Source organism: Micromys minutus, assembly GCF_963924665.1.
Source record: "Micromys minutus genome assembly, chromosome: 2".
NCBI classification, from domain to species: Eukaryota; Metazoa; Chordata; class Mammalia; order Rodentia; family Muridae; genus Micromys; species Micromys minutus.
Genome location: NC_137971.1, coordinates 70,806,204 through 70,823,901, shown reverse-complemented (window position 1 = coordinate 70,823,901; position 17,698 = coordinate 70,806,204). Strand labels below are relative to the sequence as shown.

General features: G+C 46.3%; 1 protein-coding gene across 3 annotated transcripts; it reads right to left on the bottom strand.

Annotated features, from left to right (window-relative positions):
- Positions 1-7,437: 7,437 nt before the first annotated feature.
- On the bottom strand, positions 7,438-16,678 carry ZNF668 (zinc finger protein 668). Of its 3 annotated transcripts, XM_080912002.1 has the most exons (4): positions 16,618-16,678; positions 9,876-10,116; positions 9,448-9,626; positions 7,438-9,039 (listed from the first exon to the last, which is right to left on the bottom strand). In XM_080912002.1, the coding sequence occupies exons 2-4, from the start codon at positions 10,092-10,094 to the stop codon at positions 7,827-7,829; spliced, it is 1,611 nt and encodes a 536-aa protein (XP_080768128.1). In that variant the 5' UTR covers positions 10,095-10,116; positions 16,618-16,678; the 3' UTR covers positions 7,438-7,826. The 3 variants fall into 3 exon arrangements, with proteins under 3 accessions (XP_080768128.1, XP_080768126.1, XP_080768127.1); XM_080912000.1 differs by having other exon boundaries at positions 9,448-10,116; XM_080912001.1 differs by lacking the exon at positions 16,618-16,678 and adding an exon at positions 15,092-15,228 and having other exon boundaries at positions 9,448-10,116.
- Positions 16,679-17,698: the final 1,020 nt, after the last annotated feature.

The window sequence follows — 17,698 nt, the reverse complement described above, 5'->3', positions numbered from 1 at the left end:
AGGCTGCCTGAAGTCACAGCATGAGAGGAAGCATTTTTATAACGAATTATGGGTATCACAGTTGTCCCACAGAACTGATAAGAACACAATGGGTAAACAGCTACCATTTTCTGGGTATGGTGCCCTGCTTGAAATCTTAGCACTGAGTCAGAGGATTACCATGAGTTCACAGTGACTTCCAGACTAAACCCTAACAGTCTAAGTTACTATAAGGTTGTTCAGTGAAGTTGAGATCCAGGGGTGCTTTTGTTGCTGTTTTTGGTTTTTATATTGCTCAGTCACTAGGACACCAACCTCATCTAGAAAACTACCCCCAAGATGGCCCTCTGTCACCCACAGCCCCACCCTTGTAAGGGAACAATTTGTCCTTCCTCAAAATTGCAGCACAAGTCGTAGAGGTGATTTTTGTTCTAATCTTCTTAGAATATAAATCACATCACCAGAAATAGCTACAAATGTTGCTGAGAAAGAGTATCCTTATTACTCAGTTAAGAGTTCCCTGGTCTTGTTGTTTTGGCCTTTTGAGGCAGATCTTACTCTGTAACCCAGGGTTACTTTGAACTCTTGGCACCCCTTATCCCTTAGCCTCCCATGGGAACTGGGATTACAGTTGTAATTGTTTCTTGGCTTGAGACTGGCCATATACCAGACTGGCCTTGAATTCCTGAGTCAGCCTCTTGAGTTCGGGGATTGCCTGAAGGTTCTACCATGGCCAGCTTAGACTAATAAAGTTGAAAGTCATCCTACATAGCTAGTTTGAGACCTACCTAGGACACACAAGATGCTAACTCAAGAAAGCAAAAATCTTAGGCTAGAAATGTAGCTCATAAGTTAATAACTTTGCTGCTCTTATAGAGGACTTGGGCTAATTTCCAAGGGCCCACATGGTGGCTAACAAACATCTGTAACTCCAGTTCCTAAGTATCCAGTACCCTCTTCTGACCTCTGCAGGCACCAAGTTCACATGTGGTACATACACACATGCAGGCAAAATACTTGCACATAAAATGAATAAAATGTTGTTGTTTGTTTTCAGACAGGGTTTCTCTGTGTGGTCCTGGCCATCCTGGAACTCACTCTGTAGACCAGGCTGGCTTTGGATGAGAATGAATAAATATTAAAAAAAGAAAAAAACAAAACAAAAACAAAAACTTAAGGAATACAGACACTGGAATTCAATAGAACATTAGCAAATCCAATCCAATCCAAATACCATGTTAAAATGATTTTGTAATACCACCAAGTGGGGTTTATCCCAGAAGTACAAGGTTGGTTTACTATCAGAGGTCAAATACTGCAGGTAATTAGTAGAGTAAAAAACAAAAGCCACAGAATATTCTCAATAGACACAGAAAATGCATTTGACAAAATAAAACTTGCTTTCATATTTAAAAACTTAACATTTGAAACTTGAGAAGTGGCTTGGTCGGTGGAGTGCTTGAGTAACAGGCACACAGGCCTGTAATTCCAGCACTTGGGAGGTGGAGGTGGGAGGGTTAGAAGTTCAAAGTCATGCTTGGCTGTATACTAAATTCCAAGCCAACTTGACCCTAAGAAATTTCTTTTTGAAAAAGCTTATCACAGTGGGAATGAAAGGGAACTTCCCCAGTATCAAAAGACTTTTTTTTTTTTTTTTTTTTTAAACCATTGACAAGAAACAGCCCAAGTCTGGCACAGTGGTTTGCCTGTGATTCTGGTACTTGAGAAGCAAAAGGATAAGAAGTTCCAAGGCTAGCCATTGCTACAGAGTGAGTTTGAGGCCAATCAACAATATCTTAGAGACCCTGTCCCAAAACAAAGTAAATGTAATGAAGGAGAAAAAGAGAACAATTTATTTGTAATAACAGAAAGAATATTTGATATACATTTAACAACAGAAGTGTAAAAGTTATAGATAAAACCAAGTGTGATGGAACATACCTTTGATCCCAGCACTCAGGAGGCAGAGGCAGGAGGCTCTCTGTGAGTTCAAAGCCAGCCTGGTCTACAGATAGAGTTCCAGGACAGCCAGGGCTACACAGAGAAATCTTCTCTTGAAACAAACAAAAAGATTCATAGATGAAATAAAAAAAAAAATACTGTTGAAAGGAATTAAAGATCCAGGTGGGGCTGGATAGATGGCTCAGAGGTTAAGAGTTGGCTGCTCTTCCAGAGGCCCTGGGCTTGAGTCCCAGTACCCACACGGCAGCTCAGACCTGTCTTTTAACTCCAGTTTGAGGGACTCCCAACACCCTCTTTTGGGCATTGCATGCACAAGATGCACAGACATACATCCCAGCAATAGACCCATGGGCATTCAGTGATTTATTTTGTGAGACAAAGTCTCTCTGTGTAGCCCTGGCTGTCCTGTAAACCAGGCTGGCCTTGAACAGGTTCACCTGCCTCTACCTCCTAAGTGTTAGCATTAAAGGTGTGTGTCAACTTTGCCTGGCTTAAAAATATTTGAAAATTAAATGTCAAATTAAATTTAAAGCATCCCATGCTCACAAGTAATCATCATCATCATCATCATCATCATCATCATCTTGTTAAGTTGGCAATTTCCCACAAATTGATTCAGTATAATTACCAAAACCTAAACTAGCTTTTAAAATTTCTTGGGAACAAATCTGGCAACCTGATCCAAAAATTCAAATGGGGTTAAGGTGCGATGCCATATATCTGTAATTCCAGAGAAGGCTGAGGCAGGAAGATAGAAGGTTTGAGAGCAGCCAGGACTATATACTGAATTTGGGACCAACACCCAACTCTCAAATCCAGTCTCAAAAACTGGATTTACTCAATAAAGTAAAATAAAATAGAACTGTAAAACCAGGGGGGAAATCTTGAAATAAAACAAGTTGGGAGGAAAAAAAAAACAACTAAAAACAAGCTGGAAGCCTCATAGACCATGAAGTTCCTACAAAAGCAACCTAACCGGGGCTGGAGAATGGCTGAGGGTTAAGAGCACTTGTTCTCACAGAGGTCCAGGATTCAGTTCCCAGGAACCACAGTTATTAATAACCAACCACAGCACCAGTTCTAGGGGCTCTAACACCCTTTCCTGAGTACACAGACATACATGCAGCCAAAATATGTAGAAATAAAAAAAATTTTAATCCTACAATAATCAAAATAGTGTGGTATTGGCTTAACGACAGACATGAAGTGAAGGTGTGGGTTAATAGATGTAGAGCATTGCCTAGATGCGCCAGGCCTTGGGCTTGTCCCCAGCTAGAAACCAAAACAGAACCTCTCATAGTTAGTTTATTTTTCTTAAGAAGACCAAGATAATAAATGGACAAAGAATGGTCCTTTCAACAGATGAATCTGGAACATTAGAAAATCCATATGCAAAGAAATGAAGCTGAGCTTCCTGCCTCAAACCGTACACAGAAATTAGCTCAGTATGGGTCAAGTGTCTGATGTCTGAGGGTTCTAGCTATAAAAGCATATATAGCTTAAACACATCACTGGCGGTGGAGGGATGGTTTGGCACTTATGAACACTTGCTGCTAAACCAGGTGGCTCACAATTGCTTGTAATTCCAGTTCCAGGGGATGTGACACCCTCTGTGAACACTGCACAGACATGCACACAACCCCCACGTAAACGTATAACTAAAATTAAAAACAGCAAGTTTGTAAATAAAGTATAAACTTGATGACTGTTTTGTGTGTGTGTATGTGTGTGCATCTGGGCCAGAGTGTGTGGAAGGCCAACAGAATGACTTTCTGTAGTCAGTCATCCCCTTCCACCATGTAGGTTCCAGTGATCAAACTCAGGTTGTCAGCCTTGGTGGCAAGAACCACCTCACTGTCCAACCTACTTCTGCCTCCCAAGTGCTGGTATTAAAGACCCATGTCCTCTACCTGCACCCCATGGAACTTTTATTCTTTATGATACCAAAGCCCTCATTAAGAGCTAAGCAAATGCTTTAGCACTGAACTACATACAATCTCAACTCTAAAGACCTTTCTCCATTTTAGACACTTAGGGTGTGTGTGCACGCTCGAGTGTACATCACTTGTTAGAGGTCAGAGAGCAATTTTAGGAGCTCAGAGGACAACTTTAAGAATCAGTTCTCCTCTATCATGCACATCTTGGCCATCGAACTTGGTGGCAAATGCATTTTACTGGCTGAGCCATCTTACCAACCTGAAAGACTTCTAAATACTCATTTGTGAGAACCTGGATGTGCCTGCTGCCCCTGCCATTGAGAGATCTGCTGTTTATCCTGGTGCTGGGTACCTGGTTTGCATTCCTGAATCCTGGCTGCTTGCTACAATGTCTCCACAACTAGCACTGGAGATGAACTGTGCCCTGGTTACTTCCCAACAATGCCAACTTGGTGGTCCTCAAGTCTTTCAACAAACTCAGAATCCTAGTCTGGTGGTGCTTGACTGTAATCTCAGCACCTCAAGAGGCTGAGATAGGGAGACCCTGTTCTTGATAAAAGGACCCTCTATAGCAAAACTCTCAAAAACAGAGAAAAAGAAAGAAGAGCTTGGGAAGGGTGTTCTGGCTTGCTTTGGGTATTAGCTTAGGCAGGCAAGGCAGCTCAGCGGGCAAAGGTACTTGCTGACAAGTTCCATTCCTTGGTCCCAAGTGGGAGCAGAAAGCGGACTCTCCCAAGTTGTTCTTTGACCTCCATACATGCACCATGGCACACACATACCCACAAACAAACTAAATATAAACACAATTTAAAAGAATAAGTATTCTGTGAAAATTTGAGGCTACATAACTCTCTAAAGGAGAACATACCAAGGACCGTTGCCCCGCCCCACTGCCTGCCCCGCCCAATTCCATGTTTGTAAACCTTATCCTCACCCTGTGGATTTTTTTTCCCCTTGTTTTTCAAGACAGGGTTTCTTTGTGTAACAGGTGGCCCCACCCCACCCCACTTTATTTACTGTTCTGTTTACTGAGACAGTCTTTCTTTTCACTTTAGACTCCTTCAAATCTGCCATGTAGCCATGTCTAGCCTCTCTCTCCTACTTCCACCTCCCAAGTTTTTGGGTTATGGGTATGTGGTGCCACATCTGGCTAATATGCGTTCTGGCAGGCCATGTGACAATAAAGATGTCACAGCCTCATCTAGACATTTCTCAAGGAAAACTATGTATTAGTCTAGTTTTTCCCAGTGAGGTAAACAACAATCACAACTGTCATTTAAAATGTTCACAAAAATTGGTAGCTATCCTATCACTTCAGATGCTAAATGGCAACACCGTAAGATTTCAAAGGCCACTCCGGGCTATCAATAAGGAATGCATGATAAATAAAACGTGCTGGGCTTGGTGGTATACACCTGCTCCAGCAGGCTGACACTGCAAGACCAAAACTTCCAAGTCTGCCAGGTGGTGGTACACACCTTTGATCCAGGCAAGTGAACCTGAGTTTGAGGCCAGCTAGGTCTACAGACTGAGTTCCAGGACAGCCAGAGCTACACAGAAATACCTTGTCTTGAAAAAAAAAAAAAAAAAAAAAAAAGGAAAGAAAGAAAAAATGAAAGCTGTTTCAAGTCTATCTGGTTTAGAGGAGTTTGAAGCCAGTCTAGTAACTTTTATGAGTTGCTGTTTCAAAATAAAGCCCTGGAGATATAGCTCATGCTGAAGTGTTTGGCCAGCATGCCTATGGCTCCTGGTTCAATCCTCACCACTACAAACCTTGAAGATAAGTAACAGTGAGTTCACAAATCTGTGCGTAGATGTTTCTGGGTCCCCTCTCTCACTCTACCGGCTGACTTTAATTTTTGTGCCAATCATGTATGTTTTATTTTAGTGTTTTGGTTTTTAGCAGGTCAAACACATCACCTATTTCTTTTTCTTTTTTTTCTTTTTTTCTTTTTTTTTTTTTAAGTATCATGGGCTGGAGGTGTAGCTTAGTGGTATAGTAAATATTTAGTACATTTGAGACCCTAACTTCAACACCAAAAGCTAAACCAAGTGAAAAGAGAAAGATGGATGTTCCATATTAGCTTTGGATTTTCAGACTGAGTTAAAAAATTGGGCTCTTTCTATATACCAAAATGGTGCACATGAAAGTTCTCATGGATGTTTTTAAATATATTCATAATGCCATACACAAGCAGACATCAGGCCAGTGACAAGCCGTGTGCCCAAGTCATCTTCTGTCTTCTAGTTGTGATGGTGACTTTTGGCCACACGAATAAACTTGAAAACACTGGAAGATCAATGTGAACTTCACAGGCCAGTTACATAGTTCGTGTAGTGATCAGCTCCAGGGCTGATACAAACCTCAGAAATCTGGGGAAATGGCAAAATAATCTACTCCCACCCCAAGTTTGATTTCACTGCACTGATGAACCAGCTGGCACGAAAGACAAAGAAATGGCAGCAAACACAAAGGAGAGGAAAACCCCGGTCGTTTTCCCAACAAACGTAAGAAACAGACAGTCAGGTGTGCCGGCACGTGCTTGGGAAACTACAGCAGAAAGTACCAGTTCGAGGTCAGCCTGGGCTACACTGCGATCTAATGCAAAAGCAGTGGATTTAAAGATTAGACTCGAAAAGCCAACTTTTCCCTCCTAATGCTGTGTAAGAGCCCGGGACCTCACAGAAGTAGTTAAGAGCTCCACCACCACCATAAATCCCAGCATTAACTTTGGTGCCTCCTGATATGGCCTAGACTGCCTGGAACTCAGACCCTCTGCCTCCTGAGCGGTGCAGCCTCTCAACATCTTTTAGGAGCAACTCTGTCCACTGAGGAGCACAGTATTTGCTGCTGCTTAGGCATGTATGTGATTCTTCCTGTAACTTTAGCTTTTTTTTTTTTTTCTCTTTGAGACAAGGTTTCTCTGTGTAGCCCTGGCTATCTGAAACACATTCTGTAGACCAGGCTGGCCTCAAACTCTTAAGATCCAACAACTGCCTTTGCCTCTGGAGTACTGGGATTAAAGGCATGAACCATAAAACTCAGCAAGGACTTTTCTAGTAAGGTTAATTATTGGTAGTTTGTAGGTTTTAATGTGAAATGTTTTCCTCCAAATATGCTTCCTAATTTATTACTGTGATAAACAGATTTTTTTTAAAAAAAAAAAAAAAGATTTTTGTTTTTTGGCTGCCTCACATATGGTGGGGAGAGCATTTTTTTTTTTTTTTTAAAGTAGTTGGAAAGATAAGTATGGGTTCTGGAGACCAAACCTTTTTTATTGTGAACCTTAGGCTTAAACAATGAAGCCATCTTTCTAGCCCTGAGAAAAAGTAATTGTTTAGCCCCAACTTACTTTCTGTGAAAGGATAGATTTAATTAGGAAAGGTTTCATGATTCTGAATACAGGCTAAACAGAGCCACATAGTCTGTCCACTGCAGGACTAATACTTTTAATACACTTTTTAGTCACCAATTATTCTCAGAAGTACAGACACATCCCTGTACCAACTTGGCCATGAAATCTCTTTCACAATACAACACAAAGTATACTTTGGCAAGCAATGTATTTCAAGACCCTTTAAGAAGCCAGGTGTGGTGGTAAATCCTTGTAATTCTAGTACTTGGGAGGCTGAGCTGGGAGGACTGGTTAAGTTCAAGGTGAACCTGGGCTACATAGTGCGTTCTGGGTCAGGCTAAACTGTGAGATGTCACCTAGACCTTTCTACTGTATGTTAATCCCAGATTTCCACTGAAGTTAGACTGAACCAGAAGACAGACGACAGCTAGGTACCAAAGCTGATGCTTTAATGAGTCTTTCTCACAAGTGCCACCAGCCTCCACCATCCACACAGCTCCTGGTGGACTGAGAGTTGAGCTAGTTGCTCAGAGGCAGGGATTTGGAGACTAGGGATGGGCTTCTGGGACTATAGTGGAAACAGCTACAAACTTCAAGCTGACCCTTCTTCTGGCATTCCTAGCAAAGCTACAAGGGGCTCCAGGGGGATGGAGGTCCCAATGGGCACAGGGTGGGTGCGTTCATGTTTGCGCAGATCACTGGCACTCAAGAAAGCTTTGGGACACTGGGAACAGGAGTAGGGGCGCACAGAGCTGTGGGTGCGGCTGTGCTTACGAAGCCCAGCCTTGTCTGAGAAGCTCTTACCACACTGGGTGCAGGGAAAGGGCCGGAGCTCTGGGTGTGAGCGCTCATGCCTGCGTAGCAATGTCAGTGTGGAGAACGTTTCTTTGCACTCGCGACACACAAACTGTGGGGGTTTCTCATCAGTCTCCTCACCCCCCACCTCTCCTGCATCTCCCAAGGTACTAGGAGCTTCCCCAACGCCAGCACCCTGGCACTCTGCGTGCTCCACAGTCATGCCCACCACTTGCCACTGTGTGGCCACTACACTACCAGACTCAGAAGGTAACCCTAGCAGCCCTGCTGGAGCGTCCCCTATCCCTGTACCTGCCACGGGGGCAGCTGAGCCCTCACCTACGACACCTACAGGCAGCGCTAGCCCCAGTACCAACTCCTGCTGGGGGGCAGCCCCCGTAGTCTCGTTGCTTTTATGGGTACGCTCATGCTTCCTGAGGCTGGATAACACCACAAAGGATTTCCCGCAGGCATTACAGTGGAAAGGACGCTCGCCCGAGTGCATGCGGCTGTGCTTCGTAAGGCTAGCTCGCTCAGCAAACGCTCGCCCACACTCCTCACAGCGGAATGGCCGCTGTCCTGAGTGCACCAATGCATGCCGCTTGAGGTCCCAGGAAGCCACAAAAGTCTTGTCGCACTGCAGGCACTTGAAGGGGCGGTCGCCGGTGTGTACTCGCCGGTGCATGGCCAGGTCGGCTGGCTGCCGGAAGTCCTTGCCACATTTCTCACAGCGATAAGGCTTTACACCCTCATGTGCCCGCTGGTGGCGGCGGAAGCTTGAGGGGTCAGAGAACATGCGGCCACACCGAGGGCACAGAAAGGGCTTTTCGCCTGAATGCGTGCGCTCATGGCTTTGGTAAGAGCTGAGCTGTGTGAAGCCTTTACCACAAGCTGGGCAGCGATAGGGTTTCTGGGCTGCATGGATACGCTGGTGGCATGTGAGGGAAGAGGATCGAGAGAAGCTTTTACCACACTCTGAGCAGAGGAAGGGGCGCTCACCTGTGTGGGACCTGTGGAGTAATGGAGGACCTGGTTAGATCACAACAGACTCACTGCTTCAGCCCTATAGCCTGTCTGGGCACTAATTCCCCAAGAGCCACAGAGCTGTACCCTAGAGTCGAAATCCACAGAACTTCTTTCCTATGACCTACCCACATGTGTCCCTCCCCTAAGACCCTGAGCATGACTAACTCCAAGTACTGCCTACTTTCCAGCTGTACTGGATCATAGGCCAAAAAAGCCCTGCCCACTCTCAGGGTTCCATGTCTAGTCACTTCCCTCTGCCACCCATCTTGACCCTCTTTCAACCAGGAGCTCCCATCTTTAGATAAGTGTCCAGTCACACCTCTTCCCACTGGCATAGTCTATTGAGACGCTAATTCCCACGTTTGTCTCCCAGCTGTATCTAGGGATCGCACCTTTCGTGGTTCCGTAAGTCCTTGAGCTCAGCATAGGCCTTGCCGCAGCGCTCACAGCTGTAGGGTCGTAGGCCTGCATGCGTGCGCCGATGCTTGCGGAACACCGAAGGATCAGCAAAGCTCTTGCCGCAGTCGGTACAGGCATAGGGCCGCTCACCTGTGTGCCCACGCTGATGGATCTTTAGTTTAGAGAGTGTACCATAAGCCTTGGGGCAGTGTGTGCATCGGAAGGGCAGCTCACCAGCGTGCGAGGCCAGGTGCACACGCAGGCACACGGGCTGCATGAAACGGCGGCCGCACTCTGGGCATGGGAAGGGCTTCTCACCAGTGTGGCTGCGCCCATGGCTGCGTAGCTCAGGAGCGGTCTTGTAGGCCTTGGGGCACAATGGGCAAGCAAAGGGCCGGGGCTTGGCTACTGAACCAGATACCTTGTCTCCACTGGCTTCCTCGGCCTTGGGCTCTGTATCCACCTTTGGCTGGACCTCATTCCCCTCCTCTGTGCAGTCTGTAGGTGTGTGTGTAGCAGCATGGCGGGCTGCCCTGGGAGCATTCGGAAATGTCTTTGTACAAAACAGGCACTTATAACGCCGGCCAGAGCGCTTGTAGCAGGGGCCTGGGGACCTGGCCTCTGTAGCCTCCACTTCCATGGCCTTGGTGAGTAGGCCTTCTCTGCAAAAGAAGCAAAATTAAGCCAAAACCATCTCTCTGCATTCTTCAAGGCTCCCTTCTTCATCAAAGCCCTCTCAAGATCTCAGCGGTGACCCTATCTTTAAGAAAAAACATTACATTCATTTTACATGTATGAGTGACTACTGGCTCATGCCCATCACGCCTGTGCCCAAGAAGGCTGTTCAATCCCCCGAAACTGGAGTTAAGATGGCTGTGAGCTACCATGTGGGTGCTAGGGATCAAACCTGAATAACCTGCAAGAACAGGAAGTGCTCTTAGCCACTGAGCCATCTTTCCAGTCTCAAAGGTAACTGGCTCACACCCGTACTTCCCACCTGACACTCTTCCTCAGCCCAAACCACAGAACCTCTACACCCTTCCTGCTAATGGTCCTCAGCTTTGATACTTGGTTCAAGTCTCCCCTGTGATCTGCTTATTAGGGGTAGAAATCACTAAATGAGGGGCCAACATCACAAAGGGACTGGCTATATCCACCCCTTAACCTCTGTTTTCTAAACCCTTGGCATTCCTAGAATGCCTAGGTTCCAGTACTCTCTCAATGTTCCTTTTTCAGTTCCACCCACGGTCTTAGGATCTCCAAATGCTCAGGAAAGACAGACCTAGGTCCAGAGAAAGGAGGAGCCAATGTTTAGACACAGTGGTTGGCTATGTTTGGAGGTAATGGGTCTCCAGTATATGTTGGTCAGCTGCTTAGAGGAACAACTGCTCAGAGAATTCTAACTATGCATAGCTATAAGGCACACCACCCCAGATAGGAATTTTGGTGCATCCTTTGCACTGGAATCTCTTAGTCTCAGCTCTAAAACTCTGGTAGTAGCTCACTCTCAAGGCAGCCTGACCTACTGCTGACAGTCCAAGCCTCTTCCTCAGTCACAACTGATATGTCTGACTGAGCTAGCGAGGCCCCTGGGACTAGCTCTTGCTGAGTCCCTACTTTCTGGCCAAGAGCCCAGATAACATCCACACAGCTGCTCCTAGGATCATAGTTGGGAAAAAATAGGATTAACAGCTGCATCAGTCTTAACACCCGCTCATCCTCCCAGAGGGATGAAGGCAAGAGGATTAGGGTAGATCCTCTTAAGAGAAGCTTAGATGTGGTGCTGGGGCAGGCAACAGTGGGCGAGGAGAGCCAGGTGTGCTCGGAGGGTGTCAGGCCAAGGTTCTGTGTTCAGACTTGTATATCATTTACTAGGATCTGTTTACAGACCTGTGTCCTCATCTATACATCATAGGAGCTGGTGTGGAGAAGGAGGATGGAGTCCATCCTTGGGGATGGGGGGACATAGAGGCCTATTCCAGAAAAAGTAATATAGAAGCAGTTTACCTGGTTGACCAATGGAGCCCTTGAAAGGCTCTGTAGAGTCAGCACCATACCAGGAAGCATTTGGGAGGCGGGGCAAAGAGTGAGATTTAAACCCAGGGCCTAGTACAGGACAGATATGTGCTCTACCACCGAGTCTCATCTCTAGCCTTCTAAATTTCCCCAAAAGAAAAAACAAAATAAAAGCCAGGCTGGGGAGTGTAGCCCAACTTCTTGACTGGCATGCATGAGGCTTTGCTTGCTTCATCCCTAGGACAGCTCACATCTGCTAAGTACTTGCCCAATTCCACAGCATCCTAACCTTTTTACATGTATCGACATACCCTTACATCAACACAAGAAAGCAAGGTTCCAAGAAGCAGAGTTGTGTGTAACCAAGTATATTCTGAAGGCAAACCACACAGCTTCAAATCTAGCCTCCACCACTTGCCGCTGATGTGACTTTTTGTTCAATCGTAGAACCTGTTTTCTCGCCTGCAAAGCTGAGGTGACAGTACTGTCACATGGGACTGCACAAGGACCAAATGGAATCAGACTGCTTCTCTCAACTATATGGAGTCTTATCAGAGCTGATCAGCTGGGTGTGGCACCATGCATAATTCTCACGCAGCCTGAAACAGGAAGCCCTGACCCCATAATGAGTTGAGTTCTGAGAGTAAAGAGACTTGTCAAGTCATACAGCTAGAAACCTAACATGGCTGAGACTTGACTCTAGGGTTTAAAGTTTTTTAGTCCTTGCTCAGAAGTCTGGGATCAGACTGGAGATGGCTCAGTGGTTAAGAGCACTGACTGCTCTTCCAGAGGTCCTGAGTTCAATTCCTAGCAACCACATGGTAGCTCACAACCATCTGTAATGGGATCTGATGGCCTCTTCTGGTGTGTCTGAAGACAGCAAAAGTATACTCACATACATAATAAATAAATCTTTAAAAGAAAAATCCTTTTAAAAAAGCAAACAAAAAGAACCATCATCTACTGAAGTTGATGTACGACACTACAATCTGTATTTTTACTTTTTTTATTTGTTTGTATTTTTATTCTTAAAAAAAAAAAAAAAAAAAAGACAGGCTGGAGAGATTTCGAAGCAGAGCGCTCACTGGTCTAGAACAATGAATGGTTCTTAACCAGTGGGTCTCCAATGGCTTTCTCAGGAGTTACCTAAGACCATCTGAAAACACAGATATTTACACTGTAATTCCTAACAGTAGCAAAATACAGTTACAAAGTAGCCACAAACATAATCTTATGGTTGGGGGTCACCATAACATAAAGAACTGTATTAAATGGCCACAGCATTAGGAAGTTGAGAACCACTGGTCTAGAGACTATGAATTCAGTTCCCCACACCCATGTTAGACAGCTCAAAATGGCCAGGCTCCAGTGGATCAGACACCGCCCAACTCTCTTCTTCCTCTTCTTTTTTCCAAGACAGGGTTTCTCTGTAGCCCTGGCTGTCCTTGAACTCAGAGGTCCACCGGCCTTAGCCTCCCCAGTGCTAGGACTTAGGTGAGACAACTGGGGTCAAGTCTTGTTTTTCAACTTGTTGAGGTAGGATCTCTCTTACTGTTTCTGTTGCTATACTGTGTATTCCAGACTAGCTTGTGGATAAGCTCCTCGGCCATTCTCCTGCCTCTGCACTCCACTTCCCTATAGCAGTGCTGGATTACATACCTGTGCCACCAAATCTAGTTTTTTGCCTGCGTTTGGGGGCTTGAACTCAGGTTATCAGGTTTGTATGACTAGTGTTTTAGCCCGCCAAACCTGAAATCCATACTTCAAACAAACTCTGACCATTCAACCAACACAAGAACCAGCTATGTGAGCTAGGATACAGAAGGGGAAAGAAAGCACTTGCCTGACAGTGTGACCCACTGTTCTACTCTCAGAACTATAAAGAAAGAGAAAGAAAGAAAGAAAGGAAGGAAGGAAGGAAGAAAGGAAGGAAGGAAGGAAGAAAGGAAGGAAGGAAGGAAGGAAGGAAGAAAGAAAGGAAGGAAGGAAGGAAGGAAGAAAGAAACAGGGAGAGAGGAGGGCAGAACACACATCTCCCCAGTCTTCAAGTATTTCTAGGAGGGAAACATTTTTACAACTCTATTTTAAAATATGTTTTTACTACAACCCTATTTAAAAATCCTCACAAGTCAAGTGTACACAGCTAATTAAGATGCCCAGAGTCAAAACTCAAATCTTCAAACCCAGGAGTCAGGACTCTTTCTTTTCCCCCCACACAGAAGGCTTATTTGGGGATGACAGAGACAATAAGGGGGAGAGAGAAAGGAAGAAAGAGCTAGACTAGAGTTGGACTCTTAAGGTCACTCTTTGTTCACTTAAAATTCTTACGCAAAACCAGGACACTTCCTGGGACAGACCAATACTTTCTATGAACAGCAAATCTCCAACCATCTCACTCCTGCTGAGCTCCGTCCAGCTCCTCACTAGGCTGCTCTGGCCCAGGTTTCCAGTCTTCATTCCTGACTTCAGGTGGTTTATACTAACAGTTCTGGCGTCAGCACTGCTTCCCCTCAGTCTCCTGAGGTTCTCTGTTTGTCCATGCATTAACCCGTTGTCACTTTAGGTCTTGCTCCCACACACTCCTCTATCAAGGTTGTCTTTCTTTTTTCTTTAAAAATTGTATTTCCTCTCTTTGTGTTTGTGTATGCACACTCACTGTGGGTGTGTGGAGGGCAGAGGACAGCTTGCAGGAGTCAATTCTCTCTTGTTTTTCTCTGGTCATCAAGCTTGGCCATCTCCCTAAGAAGGCCCTCCTGGGTGCTGGAGAGATGGCACAGCAGTTAAGAACAATTGCTTAACTTCTTGTTCCAGAAGACACAGATTTGGTTCCTATTACCCACATGGTGGCTCACAGACACCTACAACTCCAGTTACAGGCATCAGGCATATACTTGGTGCACATACATACACGTAAACAACGCTCATACACAAAAAAACAATAGAAGTTTTCTTGTCTACCTTCTTGGGGAGTAGGGTGCACAGGATCTTATTATGTAGCTCAGGCTGGCCCTGATTCTTCCTGCCTTAGCCTCCTCAGTGTTGGGATTACAGGTGTGAATCCTGTACTCTTTCTCTGATTGACATTCCTTTCTTTCTGGCACTGCTTGCATGTTTTAGCTTTAAGACAAAGTCTCACTATATAACCCTAGCTGGCCTGGAACTCAGATATCAAATCCTACATGCAGGTTTACTCCTGTGGACCAGATATCATGTGTATTTTATACACACTGATCTGACTTTTCAAGTTCATCTCCCGATGCCTTATAAGTTTATTATAGCTGAATATTTGTCTTCTTCTAAAACTCTAATGTTGAAGCTCCAACCTCCCCAGTGACTGTGTTTGGAAACAAGGTTTTTTTTTCAGAAGTAATTAAGGCTAAATACTTAAATTAGTATTAGTAAATTAATCAGTAAATTAAGCCATAAGAGCACAGCATGATGCCCTAGTGGGTAAAGGTGTTTTCAGCCAAGCCTGACAACCTGAGTTGGATCCTCAGGACCCACACAGTGGAAAGACAGAACCAATTCCAGTAAGTTGTTCTCTGACCTCCACACAGGATAAAATAAAATACTAAACATGTTCTTAAAATAAGAGATAACACAGAAAAGCCAGGCAATTACCATAGACTTAGCTGGTATTTGAAGCCAAGTAGTCAGCTGCCACCACTTCTGCCATCTGTCCCCTTGACTATTGCTTTATTAGCACTTGCATATTTTATTATTTGGTTCTTAATTTTTCACCTCCAGCACTAGGGTCCAGGGAACTTTGTTCTACGTGCTTGTTGTTCCAAAACTGGTGAGGGAAAGCAAACTTCTGGTGGGATTCACAACCAGGTCTATAGCCTCTGCCTCTTCCATCAAAGGAGTTTGTGAGAGTCAGTCACAAATTATTTATTAACTGAAATGCCCCATTTTTACAAGGTCACAGGGTTCAAGTATCACACTAGCACTCCAATTTGTTTACTGTTGTGATGAAATCTAATGAGGGGAATGACATTTTACTTTCTTACAAGTTAATGAGACTCAGTGCCCCTAAAGCTTGGGGGGGGGGGGGCAGTGCAGGTGTAGCTCAAACAATAAAAGAGGGGCCTACATATAAGCCTCAAATAGTCAACATATAAGCCTCAAAAAGCTTTGGTGAATCGACGTAACTGTGTTGTGGTGAATGTTTAATAATATCCTAGGCCTAACAACCAGTCAGCTTACAACATGATCCCATTTTTCCACCCTCAGTTTCTGTGGCAGTGTCCCTTCTGGTCAGCAAGCTAAGCTCCATCAACAATTCACAAACTTTACCATCTCCATATGCAATTCCCTTCGCCCAGGAGCCAGCCCTCGTTTTCCTTCTCCCACGGGAAGATACTTGCATGCTTCCAATACTCCCTTCCCCACAAGATTATTTAACGAGCAGTAAATACGAGGGATCCATAGCGCTCGGGGTCTCAATTTCTTCAGTGGAATAGGGTCCCTGAAGCATATGGGAGTTTGCAGGGCAGTAGGGCCTACCAGACTCTCTGAGGAGGGACAAGACCTGCAGAAACCCAGCGCTCCTCGCTCTCTGCAACCGTGTTTGTGCGGGTGTCCTCGCCAAACAGGCAGCCCCCTCAGAGCGGGGCTGTATGCTGACTCATTTGGGACTAAACCCTAGGATAACGTGGCTTCGGCGAGCGGAGCAGGACAGAATGAATGAAGAAGGAAGGAATGAAGAAATGAATGGACGAAGGATCCAGAGCAGGACAAAGGCCTGCAAAATGGCGTTCTTTAGGACCGCGGGAGGGGCGGACAGAACCTCGGACTGGGAGGGGGGCGCGCAGCCGCGAAGGACTTGGCTGGGAGGCCCTCGCCACACAGACAAAAGCCTGTAACATGGCGGACTCTAGGATCCTCGGGTCCGCGCCGAGCAAGACCGGCAGTCGCGTCCGCTGAGCCTAGGCATCCACAGTGCTGACCGGCGGGCACCGGGCGGGTTCTAGGACCTGCTGGGCCCGCAGCCGCCCGAGGCCGCTCACGGCTCGCCCCGCCCGTGGTGCTCGCGTCTGGTCAACTCCGTCCGCTCGGCAGCAGACGGGAAACTGAAGGCACCTCAAACCGCGTCGGTGCCCGCTGCCTGAGCCCCTTGCGACTTCCCGCAGACGTGTCCTACCTACCTGGTTCGATTTCCGCAGGCTCCGCAGCTTCGGCGGTGCTGCTAGCGCTGACAGAGCTCGGGACACTCGGAGAGAGGCAGGCGCTAGGACCCAGCGGGGGGGAGTGTAGAGGCGGGGCCGGCGGCCAGACAGCGGAAGTGGAAGGCCGCCTTCCTTGCTCAGGAGGAAGGAAAAACTTACGGAAGCAGCCCCGAACCTACAGAAGCAGAGAAGTATCTTGCGAAGGGTTTCTGGGTGCTTAGGGGATGGGACGCCAGGCCGATTAACGGTGTACACCCGCCAAGTCGCCCGAAGTGTCCCCAAGAGCTAGGAGGTGGGAAGATACGGAGAGGGCACTAAGACTTTTGTGGTGCCCGAATCCGTTTATATTCCACATTTCCTCTAACAGCGAGGAGTGAACTTAGTGAGGATCCCTCCACTCCTGTCTTGGGAAGAGTCTTTTATGGAACCTCGTGAAAACTGTCACCAAAGTACTGTAGCCAGGGCTGCAGAATATTTACTATTACTGTGCTGACTGAATAAGCACTTGAATGATTTTAGCAGCTTTGAACGGAAGTGTGGCTTAAATTCATCAAGAACGCCACGCTGACCTGCGTGGGCGGAGCCAGGGTTGCTCCCATAGCCGAGTGTGATAGCTCACGCCTCCTGTGAGCTCCAACATTCTGGAAGTTGAGGCAGGAGGATTGCTCCGAGCTCGAGGGCAGCCTGAGCTGCATAGTCGGACCCAATCTCAAAACAAAAAACAGAGTTGGGCCCACCCGGAACCTAGCGCCGGAAGTGTGTCCGTGTGGAAACACTCGGAGGAGGAGGGACAGGAAGTGTTCCTAGGCGGAAGTTTCGGGGGGAAGCATTAGCACCTAGGACACTTCCTGGTTCCTGATAACAATAGGAAGTGTCCGCGGAACTGGGCTGGACTCCTGGCTATACCAGCTGTGCCCTGTTCCCCCTACCTCCTCCTTTCTCCCGCTCTTTCCCTCATCTACTATTCCCGGGAACCCTGGCTGAGTGTGCGTGTGTATGAGCTCGAGAACCCTCGCACCAGCAACCACTTAGGGCTCGCGGCTGCAGTTAGGGTAAGGGT

What these genes read in the sequence shown, in the direction of transcription:
- ZNF668 (XM_080912000.1), bottom strand. Translation starts at nt 10,094, where the DNA reads ATGGAAGTGGAGGCTACAGAGGCCAGGTCCCCAGGCCCCTGCTACAAG. An exon ending in GACTTACGGAACCACGAAAG is followed by an intron (nt 9,040 to 9,447) that starts GTGCGATCCCTA and finishes ATTACTCCACAG; the next exon opens with GTCCCACACAGGTGAGCGCC.